This window comes from Aplidium turbinatum, chromosome 5 (genome assembly GCF_918807975.1).
Source record: "Aplidium turbinatum chromosome 5, kaAplTurb1.1, whole genome shotgun sequence".
In the NCBI taxonomy this organism is placed as follows: Eukaryota; Metazoa; Chordata; class Ascidiacea; order Aplousobranchia; family Polyclinidae; genus Aplidium; species Aplidium turbinatum.
In genome coordinates this window covers 36,670,604-36,687,252 of record NC_137476.1, presented here as the reverse complement: position 1 = coordinate 36,687,252, position 16,649 = coordinate 36,670,604, and the positions used below count along the sequence as shown (strand labels likewise).

At 36.5% G+C, this 16,649-nt stretch overlaps 1 protein-coding gene across 1 annotated transcript; it reads right to left on the bottom strand.

Moving 5' to 3' along the window:
* Positions 1 to 6,091: 6,091 nt before the first annotated feature.
* LOC145770335 (contactin-associated protein-like 4) lies at positions 6,092 to 16,293 on the bottom strand. The gene is made up of 6 exons (XM_082581940.1): positions 16,028 to 16,293; positions 14,575 to 14,647; positions 13,315 to 13,452; positions 11,322 to 11,473; positions 8,410 to 8,548; positions 6,092 to 6,820 (listed from the first exon to the last, which is right to left on the bottom strand). The coding sequence occupies exons 1-6, from the start codon at positions 16,241 to 16,243 to the stop codon at positions 6,621 to 6,623; spliced, it is 918 nt and encodes a 305-aa protein (XP_082438066.1). The 5' UTR covers positions 16,244 to 16,293; the 3' UTR covers positions 6,092 to 6,620.
* Between the last annotated feature and the right edge of the window lie 356 nt (positions 16,294 to 16,649).

Here is a 16,649-nt window from a genome sequence, read left to right as displayed (position 1 = left end):
TGGACATAATGCAGAACCAGTTTTCTTAAAGTTATCTTGAAACATTTTCAGTGCACAATGCTGGCGTGATTTGGCTAAACCTAATATCCGCCACTTTCAAGTTTTCTAGAATCTAGATTCTAGATAAACGATTTTTGTGTTTATAGCTGTAAAATTACCAAGGTAAAACACTCGAAGTTGACTTTTATAAGGCTGAAACGGACAACTAAACAAAATTTTTAAAAATGAAATTTGAGCCAGGTTTTTGTTTGTTTATTAAAACATTGCGTATATTTGGTTTTGCCAGATAATTAGTTATAAAAAATGTATTAGGTTTGTATGATAAAACCTAATATATATTTTCGATGTTGGCTTTCACTGCCTTATTGGCTTATTTAATGTTATGTTTTTGTATGGGAAAGCCTAATATAAGCTCGATGTTAACTTTGACCACACTGTGTTGATTTTGTAAGCCTAAATCAAACCTAATACGCAAGCCTCTGGATTTATCCCAGAACTGTGTATCATTTCGTCACTGTAATCTTTAGATAACTTTGCTGATATCACAGAAGCCTGCTAGGTTAAAGGCTGTTGCCGATTTAAAATCAGCTGCTGGTAGCCTACTTGATTACCATGCCTTCCTTTAAGGCTCCCGTACTACATTGGCTACACAGCATCTGGGACGGTTGATTAGAAATGACCAAACACACTGAGTAGCGTACTCCCGGGCCTCTGCTTTAAAATCTTAATAATCGTATGCAAGCTAAGCTGTTTAGCGTACCGTAAATTCAACTAAGCCATCAGTACACCATCAGGCTAGTAAAAATCAAACTGATCGGCAAGACGTAAATGATACGGCATTTAATGAAAAGAAAAGCTAGTGTATTCAGACGGACATTTTTAGGCTACATAATTAAGCTTGCCAAGTGCTTAACAACATTTTAGCCTATTCTACTTTATTGATCGCTTTTAATCCGCTTCCCACAGCCCAAAAGATGTAATGTGTGGTGAAGTAGCCTGCTGCAATGCTGCTGAAATTTTGCCTATCACGTGACGATATCCTGTTACGTGATTGGAGTTGATGAATAGGTTAGGTTTCAAAAAATTATTCTTGCACAGATTAGAATATGTTAGATTTTACACACCAATTATCTCGAAAACCATACTAGGGGAGAGTGGGGCTAGTTTGAACAGGGGCAAGTTTAAACACTGCTAATAGCTCCTCACCGAAAGTAAATATATCGAAGCTTTGTTGCGCTATCTATACTTGCATAGTTACCGAGTACCCGCAAAGATTTTAGTCGAAATAGATTGATAATGCAACTTTCCAGAAAGTAAAGACTGTTTTGGGGGTAAAAGTAAACTTTTTATTTTTTGCTTGTAGTGTTGTAACGCAGTCTGCAGTAAAGTTATTTAAAGGTTCCTTGTAGTTTTACAATACCTACTCACTGACTTTCAGATGACCTGTCACTTGAACTGATAGCTAGTTAGCTTGGTAGTGAAATTTAAATAAATGTCCACTGGATGCTATGGGGGCAAGTTTTAACGTGATGTTTAAACTTGCCCCATCAAATTTGATCGACATGCACTTCAAGAGTTTGAGTTTGCCCCGTCATTTTTTACTGATCGTGGGTATCCATCAACAGTGGATTCCAACAGCGCAACTGAAAATTCTAATGTGCCCGGACCCAGCGATGTTGCAGACGCTAATGCTAGCTCCACTAGTGTTTGTGAGGCCGGGAGTTCTCTGCAGACTGATGACTTTTCTCCCTTAAGGATAATGCTTATGCTAAAAGCTCCAACAAGGAAAAATGCAGGAAAAAGAAGAGCAGCAATCTTGACAGATACCCCGGAAAAATAAAAACTTGAAGAAGAGCTAAAAGGAAGAAAAAGAAAACCAACAAAACCATCGAAAAGAAGGCTGGAATATTTTACAAAGGAAACAACCAAACGTAGAGATGTGGTTCTGCCTGGTGTGCAACGAGCCGTATACGAACAGCCGTCCTGGTGAAGAGTGGGTAAGGGGTAATGGATGTCGTCAATGGGCACACCAAGACTGCACAGAAGACCTCCCAGACTATGTATGCCATAACTGCGCCTCAGATTCTGAGTGAAAACATGCGATGAGACACTTTGATATGAGACTGTAATTCGACTTGTGGCCGAACTTTCCTGATTTTCTGTTTGAGACTAAATAACGTGAAAAGTGTTCAAACTAGCACCACCCTCCCCTACATTGAAGCACAAATTTTTGTCAGGAAATGCATGAAGCATGGCCACATGAAGTTTTTAAAGGTAGAAAAATGCAAAAAAGTCATATTTGGCAAAGCAGCGGATATTAGGTTTACCAAAATCACGGCAGAATGATTATTTTCGGTAAGTATTGATACTTTTTATGCTACGTTTGCAAAGTTGCGAGTAAATTACGAACTTAGAGAATTGCTAAAAGAAATCTTTAAATATCAAAGAGCATATAAAAATACAAACTTAATTTAAACTGCTATTTTTTTTGCTTTGCTGTTTTCCGGTGATCACTCACTTTTCGTTTCATTGTCGTCATCTATTAATTATTTTTAATGTTTTAGTCAAGACAATTTTACCCGGTACTCAGTAGCGGATCTAGAAATAAAAATTAAGGGCACCGAGCTCCGTCCAAATAAACTTTTTAAAAAAGAATGAACAGTATAAAATTTGAGGCATTGGGAAATATGAAAATAGGCTGAGATCTGAGGGCTTGCTCCCAGAAAAATTGACAAATTTTTACCTTATTTTAGTCACCTTTTTACTCGGATAATGTTTTTTGTGTAAAACGCAGACTTTATTTGTATTTAAGTATAATTCAACAGATCACAGATAATCCATGTTTAGTGAAACACCAAAGGAAACACTGATCTCGCACAGCATGCCCACGTGTGTGAGACCATTGCTTTACACACAATGAAAATAAAAAGTCAACCAAACTTGACATAAAGGCTAAGACACAACCTGCCTTTACACAAGCAACACTATGTCATTAATAAGGTTCGCTAACTGTGCTTTGCAAGTTGCGACGCCCTGGTGCGTCGTTACAATTTTCCAAATGTGTCGCGCAATGATTTTCTTTCGTGTCTAAGTTCAATTGAAATGATAAAACGCTCACCGATATTATTTTATCCAGGCATTTTAACCCAACGGTACTCACTTTTTCTGCTGTGAAAATATCCAAACGTGAATAAAGCTCAGAAAAATATTGTAGCCTATCGTTTTTGTACATTGCACTATTTATTTTCTTATTAATACATTTTATTTTATATTGTCTAAAAGTATAACAAAATCCAGAAGTTAGTTTTAGCTTCAGTTTCAAATCAAGAAGGTTTTATTTGATTTAGTATAATTTTGATTCTTATTTTTGAATGAAACTAAGAACAGATCAAAGAGTAGCTGGACATGCAATTGTGAAACTGCATGCAATGAATTATCTACCAACTACATCAAGCAATGCAAAGGAATTTATTTTCACACGAGTCAGTTCAATCATAAACATCTAAAAATCGATTTCGATAAGCTAGCAGCTAGATCATCTTCAGTTAAACTTATTCAAATAGAAAATGTTTTTATTTGAATAAGTTTAACTGAAGATGATCTAGCTGCTAGCTTATCGAAATCGATTTTTAGATGTTTATGATTGAACTGACTCGTGTGAAAATAAATTCCTTTGCATTACAAGACATGTAACCGAGTCGTTCATATCAATTGTTGTTGTGGGTTTGAAACCTGTCAGAGGATATTTCATTTTCTTCACCAAGTAAGCAGTTATTACGTAACAAAGGAATTTATCCAGACAGCCACTTTATCTGATCCAGATTTTTGCAAGATCGGGTACGGATCTAACTAGATTAGACCTTTACTAGATCTGGGACAGATAAAGTGGTTGTCTGGGTAGTTCCTATAAAACTGCAAATATAATTTGAATAAAATAAGAAAGCTATTTTTTCAACTCGTAATTTTGTTTTAGACAGCGCTGTAATTTTCTGTTGTCCTGCTAAGTTACATGGTAGGCTACAGTAGTAACCCCAATGGGCTGCTGTTTATATTTGCGCTAGTTTGGCACTCACCTTGCTAAACTGTATGCGTTCGTAAATCGACCATGCTGCATTATATTCTGCAGCACTTACGCCACTAGTGTTCGCTTGTCATCACTAAGTTCTGTATGAAACGAAAGGTTTCGAATTGCTTCTTTGGGAAGCAAAATTTTTTGCTTTAGCTTTATTTCATTTCAAGAGAAAAATAATATTGCATTGCTTTAAGTTTGAACGAATAGGTTTATCTATAAATCAGGCTTATGAGTTTACAACTAAGATATTTCGATACATTTTGTTCAATTGCGGCACCAAAAACATGGCCGTGATCCTGACTTGTTTTCAAGTAAGTTATAATTTTTGTGAACAACAATCCCAGTGACAATAATTTCTCTATCGTTTTTTTTTTTAAAGTTATCACAACACAATTCTGTAGATGCGTCTGAAGGGAAAAAGTAGACCAAAGGGTCATAGGCTACGATAACAACCGAGAACTAAAAAAGGTAGTTAACTGTTTTTTTGTTTTTTTTAGCAGGATAAAAAAAAACTTTGAACTAACATAGTAAATTAAAAACAAAGACTCTATTAAGATCAAAAATGATTAACTTCAATAAATAAATATGGTTTTACTCATAAAATTAAGAATCTGAACCACTCCACTCCTTGTTGCTGCAACTCTTGTCAAAACCACACAGCGCAAGTTCATTAGCTGCAACCTAACAACATTGACAACAGCTGCAGCTCCCCCTTATCAAACACTAAAGCTAGCTTTCGGTGCACTGCATAAAGAAGATTGTTGTAATGGAATGTAGAATTGAGCAAAGTCTTTTCATCTTATTGACCTGACATGCAAGGTAAATGTGAATTTTGCACAAGGCTTAGTTGCCGATCCGAAACGTCAGTGGCCGACTGAACGATTTCTGCAAGTTGGTAAACTGAGCACAGTTAGCACTTCATTACACGGCGTCGACATTGTTTTTATTTTCCTTCAATGGCAAACCATCATAACATCTGTTATCTTGAAAGTGATTGATCGGGCCTTAAAATTTGTGCAGTGCATCCTGAGGTTAGACAAGCAAAAAGCCCACCATGAAGAAACTGCATAGTCTCATTTGGTAGAAAGACTTCGACAGCAAAATCCGTGATTATTTCGTTGATTCAACGACTGATGACAAAGTCTGTAGACGTTGAATCAATGTAAAAATGACAGATTTTTGCTGTCCAAGAAAAGTTTATATTTGCTAATCTTTTCTCTCGCTTTCATGATGGAGAAAGCTTAATTAAAATAAATTTAGATACAATAGACAGACAATCGATAACAACTTAATAACATTGAATTGCATAATTCAAAATTAATACAGAAATGAAATAGATACATAATTTCGAACGTTTTCGGCAAAACTTTCTGCCCTCTTCAGGAAAATATCTTAATTCATCTAAACAAAACAATTATTCGTGAAATGTTAATAATAAATGACTGAAATTCAATAAAACTGCACTGACCTGCGTACAAGCAACAACTGACGAACAAACACAAAAGGTGGTAGCAATCTGTCATAATTATGCGGGAGTGTGGTCATGAGACGAGATAGTGAGCGGACAACATAACATTTCACGAATAATTGTTTTGTTTAGATGAATTAAGATATTTTCCTGAAGAGGGCAGAAAGTTTTGCCGAAAACGTTCGAAATTATGTATCTATTTCATTTCTGTATTAATTTTGAATTATGCAATTCAATGTTATTAAGTTGTTATCGATTGTCTGTCTATGGTTTTTAAAAAGTACCTCTCTACCAAAGCTATACTATTTAGATACAAGGTACCTAAACGTGGTTTATGTTATCACTTATCACACAAGAATGTTCGCCTTTTTCATCTTTTTTTTAGTTTTTATTTATTACGTTTGATTCACGTGCTTTTTATACTCAATCAAATACTTTTTGAGTTGAAAAAATGGCAAACTTTCACTTTTATTACAGAATTTGTCTTCAGGATTATTATTGATGTAGCTGCTGTATATTGATGTAATCATTGATGTATTACGCTTGTAGTGTCCGGATGGGTGCTGTACTTTCATTGAAATAACTTTGCAAATCCAGAAGAAACTGATTTGAAACCAACTTTTAACTTGAATAGTTGCATACAGTGGTACCATATTCATCAAAAACATTGCCTAATTTAAGTTGCTGTAGATCTGCAGTATAGTCTTTGAATTTCTGATAAATTATCTTAGATCTAAAAACTCTTTTTTTTTCGTCCCTTTTCCGGTTGGAAAAGACGGAGGCTACTCCTCAAAGTCAGGCAAGGGTGACCGTATACAAGCCTGTTAGTGACCATTTCCAATAGCGGCCAAGTTCTCTGCGACAAAGTGTGTTATACGAAATGATGCGATTCTATGCCATTCTTTGCTGCACTCGGATGCCAAGCACAAACGCGTCAATTGTACAATGATAATACAACGTTTGTTTTAGATATTTGTTCATTCAAGTGCGAAAGTTTTACAATAACTTGACACAATATGTACAGTATATTTGTTACAAAGTAAAACACAATTAATCACTTTAAGTGTTTATCCGTGTCATTTAGCTTGATGGTCTTTTTCGTCCACTGCATATCAATGGACCGAGTGTGTGCCAGCCTTGTTCGCCTTTGTCTCCTGCATCTCCAAATTGCAATTCCGTCACTGGAAGCGAATCCTTATCCGTCAAATATCCTTCATCCGAAGTTTCAGGAGTAGAGTTCTTGTCACAATTGCATTTGTAACTGTTGTCCTCACAGGTATCTGCGTTTTGAAACAAATTTTCGAAAAAGTTTTCTTCGAATCATAGAAAGCAAATTCTGTACATCTTCAAATTATTTTCATGTCTAAGTGTAGCGACATAATCAACACGCTGTTGTGAAACAAAACGTTTAGTCTGCTAGAACGCAGCAGATAGAGATAGGTAGGTTGTAAAGCGTCAGAAAAATCAGCCCCCTACATGCATGCCATAACTTCTGATCATAAAATAACATGGAGCAATTATAAAAGTTGAAAGTGATTATCAAAGACGAATGTTTTCCGACAGTTGTTTCATCAATCAAAAGCCTCATGTGATGAATCGTAATGATGGCATCTCTTTTCCTGCTATCTACAAAAAACTATTGTAATGCTTGTCTGATGTATTTAAATTGTTTTCATGCTGATTGAAAACTGTGCAGTGTTGCGCATATAATTTCATTCTTCATGACTCATACGGTTCACTCTCTTCCCGTTCTTCCATTGTTTAAGTTTCTTGTGGATCAGTGGCGTAGCCAGAAAAAATTTTTTTGGGGGGGGCAAATATTTGATGAAATGATGAGAACGACAAAGTGTTTGATTAAGCCATCGCCACCTCATGTGCAGTGGCGTATCCTGGTGGGTTGAGCAAGGGAAGCAATAAAACTGGTGGGGGTTAGAGCGTGCCGAAGGCACGCGTATTCTAGGGGGGTCCGGGGGCATGCTTTCCCGGAAAAAATTTGCAAATTTACACTCAAATAATGGATTATAGCGCTTTCTGGAAAAACTTTTAGGGTAATATTTGTATGAAATTTATTAGCAGATAAACAGCTATTAACTTATTAAAGGTAGATCTTACACACGAACGGGCAAAAACTGCGGCTAAAATTAGAGAATAACTACACAAAAACCCAACAGAGTAAGCCATTCTATTGGCATATGCATTTCGCTCTAACTGCAGAGCATCATTAGTGCCTTATTCAAATAGAATCCATTTGAATAAGGCACTAATGATGCTCTACAGTTAGAGCGAAATGACTATGCCAATAGGGCTCTGCTGATTTTCCATGTATTTTTGTAATAAAGAATGTTATGGTTTTATTTATTGTCGCTTTACAACAGCTAAGGTCATTTAGCTGCAGGACTCATTTACAATAACGTTACTACGGACTCATCTTCACTGTGTTATGCAAGAAAGAACACAACCGGTACTATTTCTAAAGTCATTTGACTTATTTGTAAACATCTGAAATAAACATCATAAATGGGAAGGATGACTTGTAGCCTACATGTACACGCTGGCGTACGGGTACATGAGCATTGAGCAACTTCATAATGTGATACACGTGACGTGTAGCGTCATAATTACAACACGTCGAATTATCAAAGAAGCATTTGGCAAAAGCTGTTACATTTTAGAACAAAACAAATTCTCAAGACTCTGTGTCGGATATTTGCTGAATTGCTGCGTCTGGCTACCGCGTATTAAAGTTGGTAAAAATTGTTTATCAAATATTATACTAACTTATGACAAGCAGTCTGTTGGAAAATAAACTTATTTTTAGATTTTTACTTTGTCACCGCCCATAAACTTGTCCATATATAAATTATCTCACCAGTTTCTCCACATGCACAATAGCGGTCCCTACGTGACGTAGATCCTCCCCAGTATATCTGTGCTGATCCGTTGCGAGACAACCACGCAGCGTATGTTGGGTTGTATTGTTGAAACAACAGGGACGCATGACATCGATACTGAAAGAAAACGAAATGAAAGAAAGTAAGATGACCGATGTTAAACGATCAGCAACTATGTCTGAGAATCTAACTTTATCATGGTATATTTGCAAGGTTGGTTTAATGTTGACCTACACCAGGGGCGGGCAACATACGGCCCGCGGGCCGAACCCACCCTCGACGGGATTTTGAGCGGCCCGCAGACAGTTTCCAGTCTTTATATCAAAATGTGGCCCGAGGCCACATTCTGCCACAACCCCCATTACTTGCTTACTACGTTAAATAATAGTGAATGTTAGTTATTCTTTAGTTTTTTGATTTCGGTTTTTAGTCGTGACAAGCATGTTATGTTCCGTCATAAACGGGCCCTTCCCTCCTTTTGCTTTGTCTCTTGTAAGAATCTCCTTCAGTCTCCAGCCTTGCCTTAAGCCGAAAAAATAAATCAAACTGAAAGTTGGCTGATTAGTGTAATAACTAAATGGGGATCGTATACAACTAATACCGGTAGTGATTGTTGGTTGTTCTCTGGTTGTTGGTTTGTCTAGGTAGATAAATACGCGATTAATGCAGCGATTCATGAATCCGGCCGCCAAGTACTTCATTTTTCTATATCAGGCCCGCCGACTGGAGAAGTTGCCCGCTCCTGACCTACACATTACTGTGTTTTGTTAACATCGTCCCCTAAGACGATTTGCTGAAGGTTTTTGTCACAAAATCAAAATTTCCACAATCAATGCATAATAAATGTAAAAATATAGAAGAAAAATAACAGAACGAGGCAAATCAAAGTTTTGTATTAACGTCTTACCAACGTTGTGATTGACCTGCTTTAAAGAAGCGCGCGACACCTCCGGCACTGCAAGCAACCTTTCCCTTCAACTGCTTTACCAGAGCGTCGCAGTCTTATGTTTGAAATTGTGCTAGAACAGGGGTGGGCAAACTTTTTGTACTGAGGGCCACATATGAAAAAATGTTGCAGCCGGGGGGCCGCACACTCTTGTCACAAATAGGAAAATTTACCCGGTGTGTAAATAAACGCATATTCATATTAAACACAATTTTTGTATTTCACACTCAGTTACGTTTAAAGCTATGCAATCATCATCACAAAAGTTAATGAGACTTGTGCAACTGTTCACAGTTTTTCACAATCTTCTGGTTTGGTTGTGTCTTTTTAAATTGTACTCCTTGAAAACAGCCACGGACTCAAGCAAACTGCTTTATTCCCAATTTCGATAAAATAGTATTTAACAGTCCATTCCTTATTGAAAACACGACTTTCGTCTTCAATCTTTCGCTTCTTAACAGCACTCATTATTTTAACAGAGTAAAAATATAAATCTTTTATTTTTTAACAAAAATCCTGTCGAAGTAGAAAACATTAAACAGTGCGTCTCAAATAACAATGAAAAGCTATTTGGAGGAAAGTAGAAGTACTGGTAGGCAATGCTGCCACAGCAAATTTGGAAAAAACACAAGATTTAAGAAAAAAAAGCACAAGATTTGGATGCAAAAGCACAAGATTGCAAAATTGAACCTTTGCGACCCATTTTGTGCCAATTTGAAAAATAACATATGACTCTGAAATCAACAGTTGAGAGAAGATAATTGCTTACTAAATCACTGCTCTCTTTCAATTCGAGGTCTTTAATTTATATGACAAATCTTACAAAAAGCTACATAATATCGATCAGTTTTGTCTTCTTGTATCGAACTTTTAAAATCAGGATCATTCAACCATTGACGATTAAAAGGTTGTTTATACCACTTTTTTGTTTTGGGACTTGGTGAATGATTGTCATTATTTGATGCTGAATGCTGATGTACGGTACTCTTTTCGCTGCTCTTGTTATCTAGCAACACAACCTCTGAGTCAGGCGATGAGCACATATCGTACTCTCTTCAGATCAAATTTTTAGCTAATCTTGTCAGGCATGATAACTCAATGTGTAAAATTGGTCAATATGCCTAAGTACGGTACCAAAAACCTAGTTACCAAAACCTTTTAGTTCCAGTCCTTAATTCTCTACCAAACTCAAACCATGGTAGCAACAGTTAATTTGACTTTGATTAAAAAACACAAGATTTAGCCAAAAATTGATTGGAAAGCACAAGAGCACAAGATCTAAAGTAAAAACACAAGATCTTGTGCTAAAACACAACTCGTGGCACCACTGCTGGTAGGCCTACGGTAGCCGCTACCGTATTTGTATTTTATGATCAAACAATTGCATCAAACAATGCCTGAGAGCATGTTGCAATACATGCGCGACTAACGTGTGTGTGTTTACGCACTGAAAGTGAAGAGAAAAACACACTCGGAAATGGAATAATATTTTGTCATGTAACCTGTTTAATTAAAACAATAAGTGATGAGTAGTAGTTTCTGCAAGTGCCGGCGGGCCGCATAAAATGGTCTCGCGGGCCGCATGCGGCCCGCGGGCCGTAGTTCGCCCACCCCTGTGCTAGAAGTTTGTGCTGCCTGTAAGTCTACCATGTTACTTATTGTCATTAGCTTATCGTTACTACTATTGTTTTTGTATTTCAGTTACCGGTAATAAAAGCTTTAATTAGGCCTAAACAGTGTATCGCATGTTTAACTCTTGAGCAACATGTTCTGCTGCATGATTGTCTAGCACAGCGTGATATGATTAATTTCACAAGAAATAATTTGTAAATGTTTTTGCCGACTGATACAAGAACAATTTTTAATCTTAGCCTTCTCACTAAAGATCTCATCTATTCCTCTTGTTTAAAAAAAAATTAAAACATATTAGCTACAATTTCTTACTTTGATAAATTGTCGGCAACTCTGTGATTGTTCCATCAACGCAATTGCCTGCAATAATGTGACGTCATAATTGATCTTTCGTTTGTAACATCTTTGTTTTTCACACTTTGTGATGTTGATTTCCTTTGTGCTGTCATGAGAGATGTAAGTGTCTGTAATGCAAATACTGTGATCAACTATGATGCTGAATATTTGAAGAAAGAAACCTAACTCAGCAAGTGAAAGAAATCTAACTCAGCAAGTGAAAGAAACCTAACTCAGCAAGTGTAATTTTAAAATTGTTCTGACTATTTTGAAACAATTCGGATGGATGGAGGTAGTTGTGGCACAATACGTAGCATTGCAATCTAATAACGCAACTATATGTATTATGCACGTTAGCAATGCAGACTGCTAACTTGCCTTTGCATGCTTAGTGAAGATGAAGTATTTGCATTAAATTGCAGTTAACGTCATAGTGACGAATCGACAAGCTTGTTATGAAGTCAAACTACGTAATAAAAGCCAAGCTTGGCAATTATTCAACTTGGAATGTAGCTTAGCTCATTTCAAAACCGCAGTGAACCAAATTGGCAGAACTCAAGCTCTCTATGAAACACAATAAGGCAAAAAAAACAAAAACCTACAAATATTCCACATTGAACTTTTGCAAACCTCCTTGGGTGGTCGTTGGCAATTTACATTCACAATGAGCTAGTCTGTTATTCCTTATATGACGTCATTAACTTAAAGTTTATAGAGAAAGGGATTTCATTTCCCGACATTGAAGAATAAGCCACTTTGAGGCATCTATGCTTTTGATCAAATCATCTAATATCGTTCTTAACGTTTGCCTAAAAAAAACTACGAATGGATATTTTACAATTTAAGGCAGTGGTCCCTAACTTTTTCAGAGATTTCCGTAGTCTGGCGCCCATCGTGATATAAGGGCTGTACCAAAAATGATGAGTAATGCAGTGAAGTTGTATCGGATTATGACATAACCATATAAGCATCACATCAGATAAAGCGCATTAAACATCACATTACGAACATTCCATAAAAAATGCTTCTTATAGAATAGATTCTAGATCTATTAGCTAGATCTATGCAGTTACCATAAAGCTAGTAGGCCCATATACTGAGCACGAATATACAGTATATTGATCTAGCATAACTACTAAAGCAAGTTTGCAGTGAAGAAAATATCGTTACACTGTCTGAATATAGCGCCACCCATAGCGCTCCCTGAATACTTCCACCTCTCTAAAAAATCAATAGCGCCTCCTAGGGGGGAGTAGCACCCAGATTACGCACCATTTAGGGTATTTACAGCCAAGCGCAAAAATACTGTAATTAAACGCCTCAAGCATTATAACACCTTTCTAAAAGTGAATATTCAGGCAAAGTAGTTATGGTACGCCATTGGTGTGCAGTTGTAATATTATGTATGTTCGGAAGATAGCTGTTTCGGCATATTTTCGGTATATTTGGCGAATATTGATTGATTGAATCTTTGTCCTCGGACTGGAAAAGCTTCTTTGAGAGCTTAATCCTGGCAGTTTTACATACTTGTACCTTTGAAACATTGACGCAGGGCCGGTTACCAAGATTGACAGAGTGAAATTTTCCGATTGTTAAAATGTTGTTGCCGGGGAATTATTTCATCCATTAGATGCCGCGGAATGGAGAGCAATCTTTAACGTGCGTTGCTCAAGCGCCCAACCCGAGAGTCGAACCAGCGCTGCCTGAACTTGAAGCTTCTTTTTTTAAATTTTTTTATGAAAGTTGTTTTATTTTTTAATCGTATTGTTATAGGCTACGCTTGATAGTTACAGAAAGTGTAGAATTGCATCAATTTTAAGTAAAGCCTGTGAGGCTAAGATACTTATAGAATATGAGATAGGTTCTACTTAAATAAAGTTGATTGCGGTTAGGTAAGCTTCGTTCTACGAATAATAGGTTTAAGTAGCTTACAGAGTTAGATGAGGGCGCATCTTCTTTCACAGATTACCTGTAGTTGTTTCAGTGAAGTTGCAATAAACAAAAAACGGCGCCACACTTGAACTATCAGGTGATATCAAGTAGACTCCTGATTGGTCAGCTGTTCCATGGATATAGTCACATGACTTTGGAGGGTTGACCAAAGATGCTTTAATCAGAAATTAAATATTGCTATCAATTTGTTAGAGAGGAAGCTTTATATTACTATAAACAATTGCATTTAAATGCGAAGACATAGTGGTAAGCTAGATCTCGTATGGTATCTTTTTACATGCCTTTGTGACTATCGTGGTAAACGTTATGTCACGGTTCTATGTCTTACCAGGAAAGAGACTTGGGAAAGATTAATGACGTGGCTTATTGGAATATCAAACGTAAAACAGTCAAATAAATGGTCGAATAGTTCTACTTGTGAGAGGATAAATGAAAATTCTAAAAAGACTTTAACGATTGGTTCAGCACTTCCAACAAATAAGTTAATCAAAAATAACTATGAACAGCAATAGGTTCCAACACCTGCAACTCTTATAATCGACTTTCACGTACTTCACTCACAGCTTCTCGTACAACTCTAATCTCGATCACAACTTATAATAACACCAACTCTCAATTACTCGTATTCAATAATTTCAACTTCAATTCAATTCTCACTCCCAATAATAATTACGCCATTATTATTTTGTAGCCCATTTGTTTTGACCAGTAACTTCGAAAAAGTATGATGTTGTTACGTCATGAGAACTCATTGTCATATCAAGTTTTATTAACCCTAAACATCTTTGTGACGTCATAACAACCTACTGGCTGACAAATTGCTCGATGTCGGGGAACCTTCTAGTCTTGCACGTATGCAGATTCTTCTAGATTAGAAGTACAGTACATATAAGGATTTCGCAATCAAAGGTCACTACAGGACAGTAACTGATAACATCTCGTAAGAATTATACAATTAAAACAATACGCTTGGCAAAACACATATTGCAGCCTACCGTGTGAGCTATAGGCTACCTATTGATTGCAACAATGCATACGGCGTCTTTGGTCTGTGATTTTAATATGCTTTAAGCAGTTATGCTTATTAGGCTACGAACTCGAGATAAGTTATGCTTATCAAAAAGACACCTCAAAAAATTTCAAGAAAATTTTGACGCTTCAAACGTTTTAACAAAAATGGATGTTTTAACTTTTGTTCCTCATCGTATGAATCTATTAGTGCTGCATAGCTATAATATGGGCTATTGTAATATTGCGTTTGCAAATAATTATTTACTTTTAAATTCCTGTAGTTCCTGTTCAAGTTTTCGTAATCTTTCACTGACATCTTCTGGAGTTCCTTGTTCTCCCTGGAAATTTTTTAATCAGTAAATTATTTTGAGCCGAAATCATTTTGGTTTTACTGAAAGAGGGCGGTAGGGCGAATTTCTTGTATCGTTTGAGCCTCTGAAGCCACGGGTTTTACCAATTTAGATTATTTGGTGAATTTTATCACGATGAAGGGAAACTAATTTTTAATTTTTTTAATTTTTGTTTCACGAAACTTTTAATTTTTGCTTAAATTGAACAAATGTAAACAAAATGCATTAATTTTATGTTAATGACATTTTATGTTCAGCAGTTAATTAAATCAACACATTAATTAAATAATTTTTTACAGTGCGTTTAATATTATTTGCAGTAATGGTGGCTGTAGTCTGCGATTTGGATTATACGTCGGCTACATAACCGAGTGGTGAGAGTCATGGTTCGACGTTCCATAAGGCACTGGTTCGACACCGCTCAAGAGCATGTGGCTGTGTCTTTGGTAAAACAGTTAAAGGCATGCCATTGATTTGGGAGTGGTGTCCCTTTGATTACTCTCATAATTATGGATAATACTATAGGTAGTAATGTGCTTTTACGCAAGCAAATTTGTTGCTTGAGTATAATTATGTATATAATTAATTTGCAATTGTACTATTGCGCAATGCGCATAGCTCGCCGCTTCGGGAATTAGAGCACTTTGGCAAAATGGGTGAAAATACCCAAATGTGGTTCCTTGCGTACCACAAATGAAAAAATAACCACGCTGCATTACTTATATAGTAATAAGGCGTTTCTATCTAGTTTACGCTTTAATGCACTGAGGAGACCTTCAGGTCGAAACAGTGACGTCCTGTCTACAGTTATGTACTTTAGAATGGTATGCCTACCGTCCTTATTAAGGCTATGGCCTGCCGAACTGAAAGTTAAAAGCTCACGTTGACAAATCATCAATTAAATAATGTGACTTGCGTTCTTCTGGTAACCATACGCTACTGGGTAATCTCCTGGTGTTAAGGATAATACCTAGCTTTTATCACCGACGTTTCGTCAGTCAGCACAACTGACTTTATCAACTGGGCTGAAACAGGTAAACACAACCTGTTCAGTAACAAATGGCACAACACAAAAACTTACTGACGAAATGAATAAAGTAGCAAGAATCAAAGTAAAAAAAAAACGCAACAAGATTACCGCTCAGTTTAAATTGATAACGGAGTGAGTTGTGCGGACTGACGAAACGTCGGTAATAAACGCTAGGTATCATCCTTAACATCATCAGGAGGTAGCCTATAGTCACCAAAAGAACGCAAATCACTTTATTTATCAAATGCATGGTGAACAGTTTCACTCTGTTTTTAAATAATCAATTTTTAAGATTTACTGTATTCAATTATTTAGTTATGAGATATTTTATCACTTACTTTTTGTCCTTTAGTACCCTTCATTCCAGTCTTACCGGGACGTCCTTGGGCAATATTGCCATTGGAGTGGACAGGTGGTTGACCAACTGACCCATCGTTCCCACCAGCATTGCAAATAAAGGTTGGTGGACCGGTACAAGTGTTGCCAGTTCCAGATGATTGACTCATTACATGTACAACACAAAGTAAAAATAAAAAGTCCATTCTCAAGAACATTGCTTTCGTTTTTTGTCTTAGAAAAAATCTTTAAGTGTAAGTTACTTTAATGCATGTGTACCTAAACGTACATTGTTTTTTATATTGTTAAATGAGTACAAAAATGTGAACCATGTGTTCGAATGTAATTGTGTTCTGTATCAATGCGGCGATATAGCCTACAGCCGATTCTTCAGACGCAAACATTACCAAGAAAAATAAACTAATGCACAGAATTCTTACTGCAAGCCATATGACCAAAACAACAAAAAACTTCTCTTTACAAAACGCTGAAGGCTACGTTAAATCAAAGAAGAGATATTCATCTACAGACTGAGGAATTGTTAACTTTTAGGTCTCTAATCGGCTACATGTCATACCCACGTTCAAATAGCCACTATCTAAGGTTGTCATGATATTTGAGCAA

What these genes read in the sequence shown, in the direction of transcription:
- LOC145770335 (XM_082581940.1), bottom strand. Translation starts at nt 16,243, where the DNA reads ATGTTCTTGAGAATGGACTTTTTATTTTTACTTTGTGTTGTACATGTA. An exon ending in CTTCACTGAAACAACTACAG is followed by an intron (nt 11,474 to 13,314) that starts GTAATCTGTGAA and finishes TTTGCATTACAG; the next exon opens with ACACTTACATCTCTCATGAC. An exon ending in GTTGCCGACAATTTATCAAA is followed by an intron (nt 8,549 to 11,321) that starts GTAAGAAATTGT and finishes GTTTTCTTTCAG; the next exon opens with TATCGATGTCATGCGTCCCT.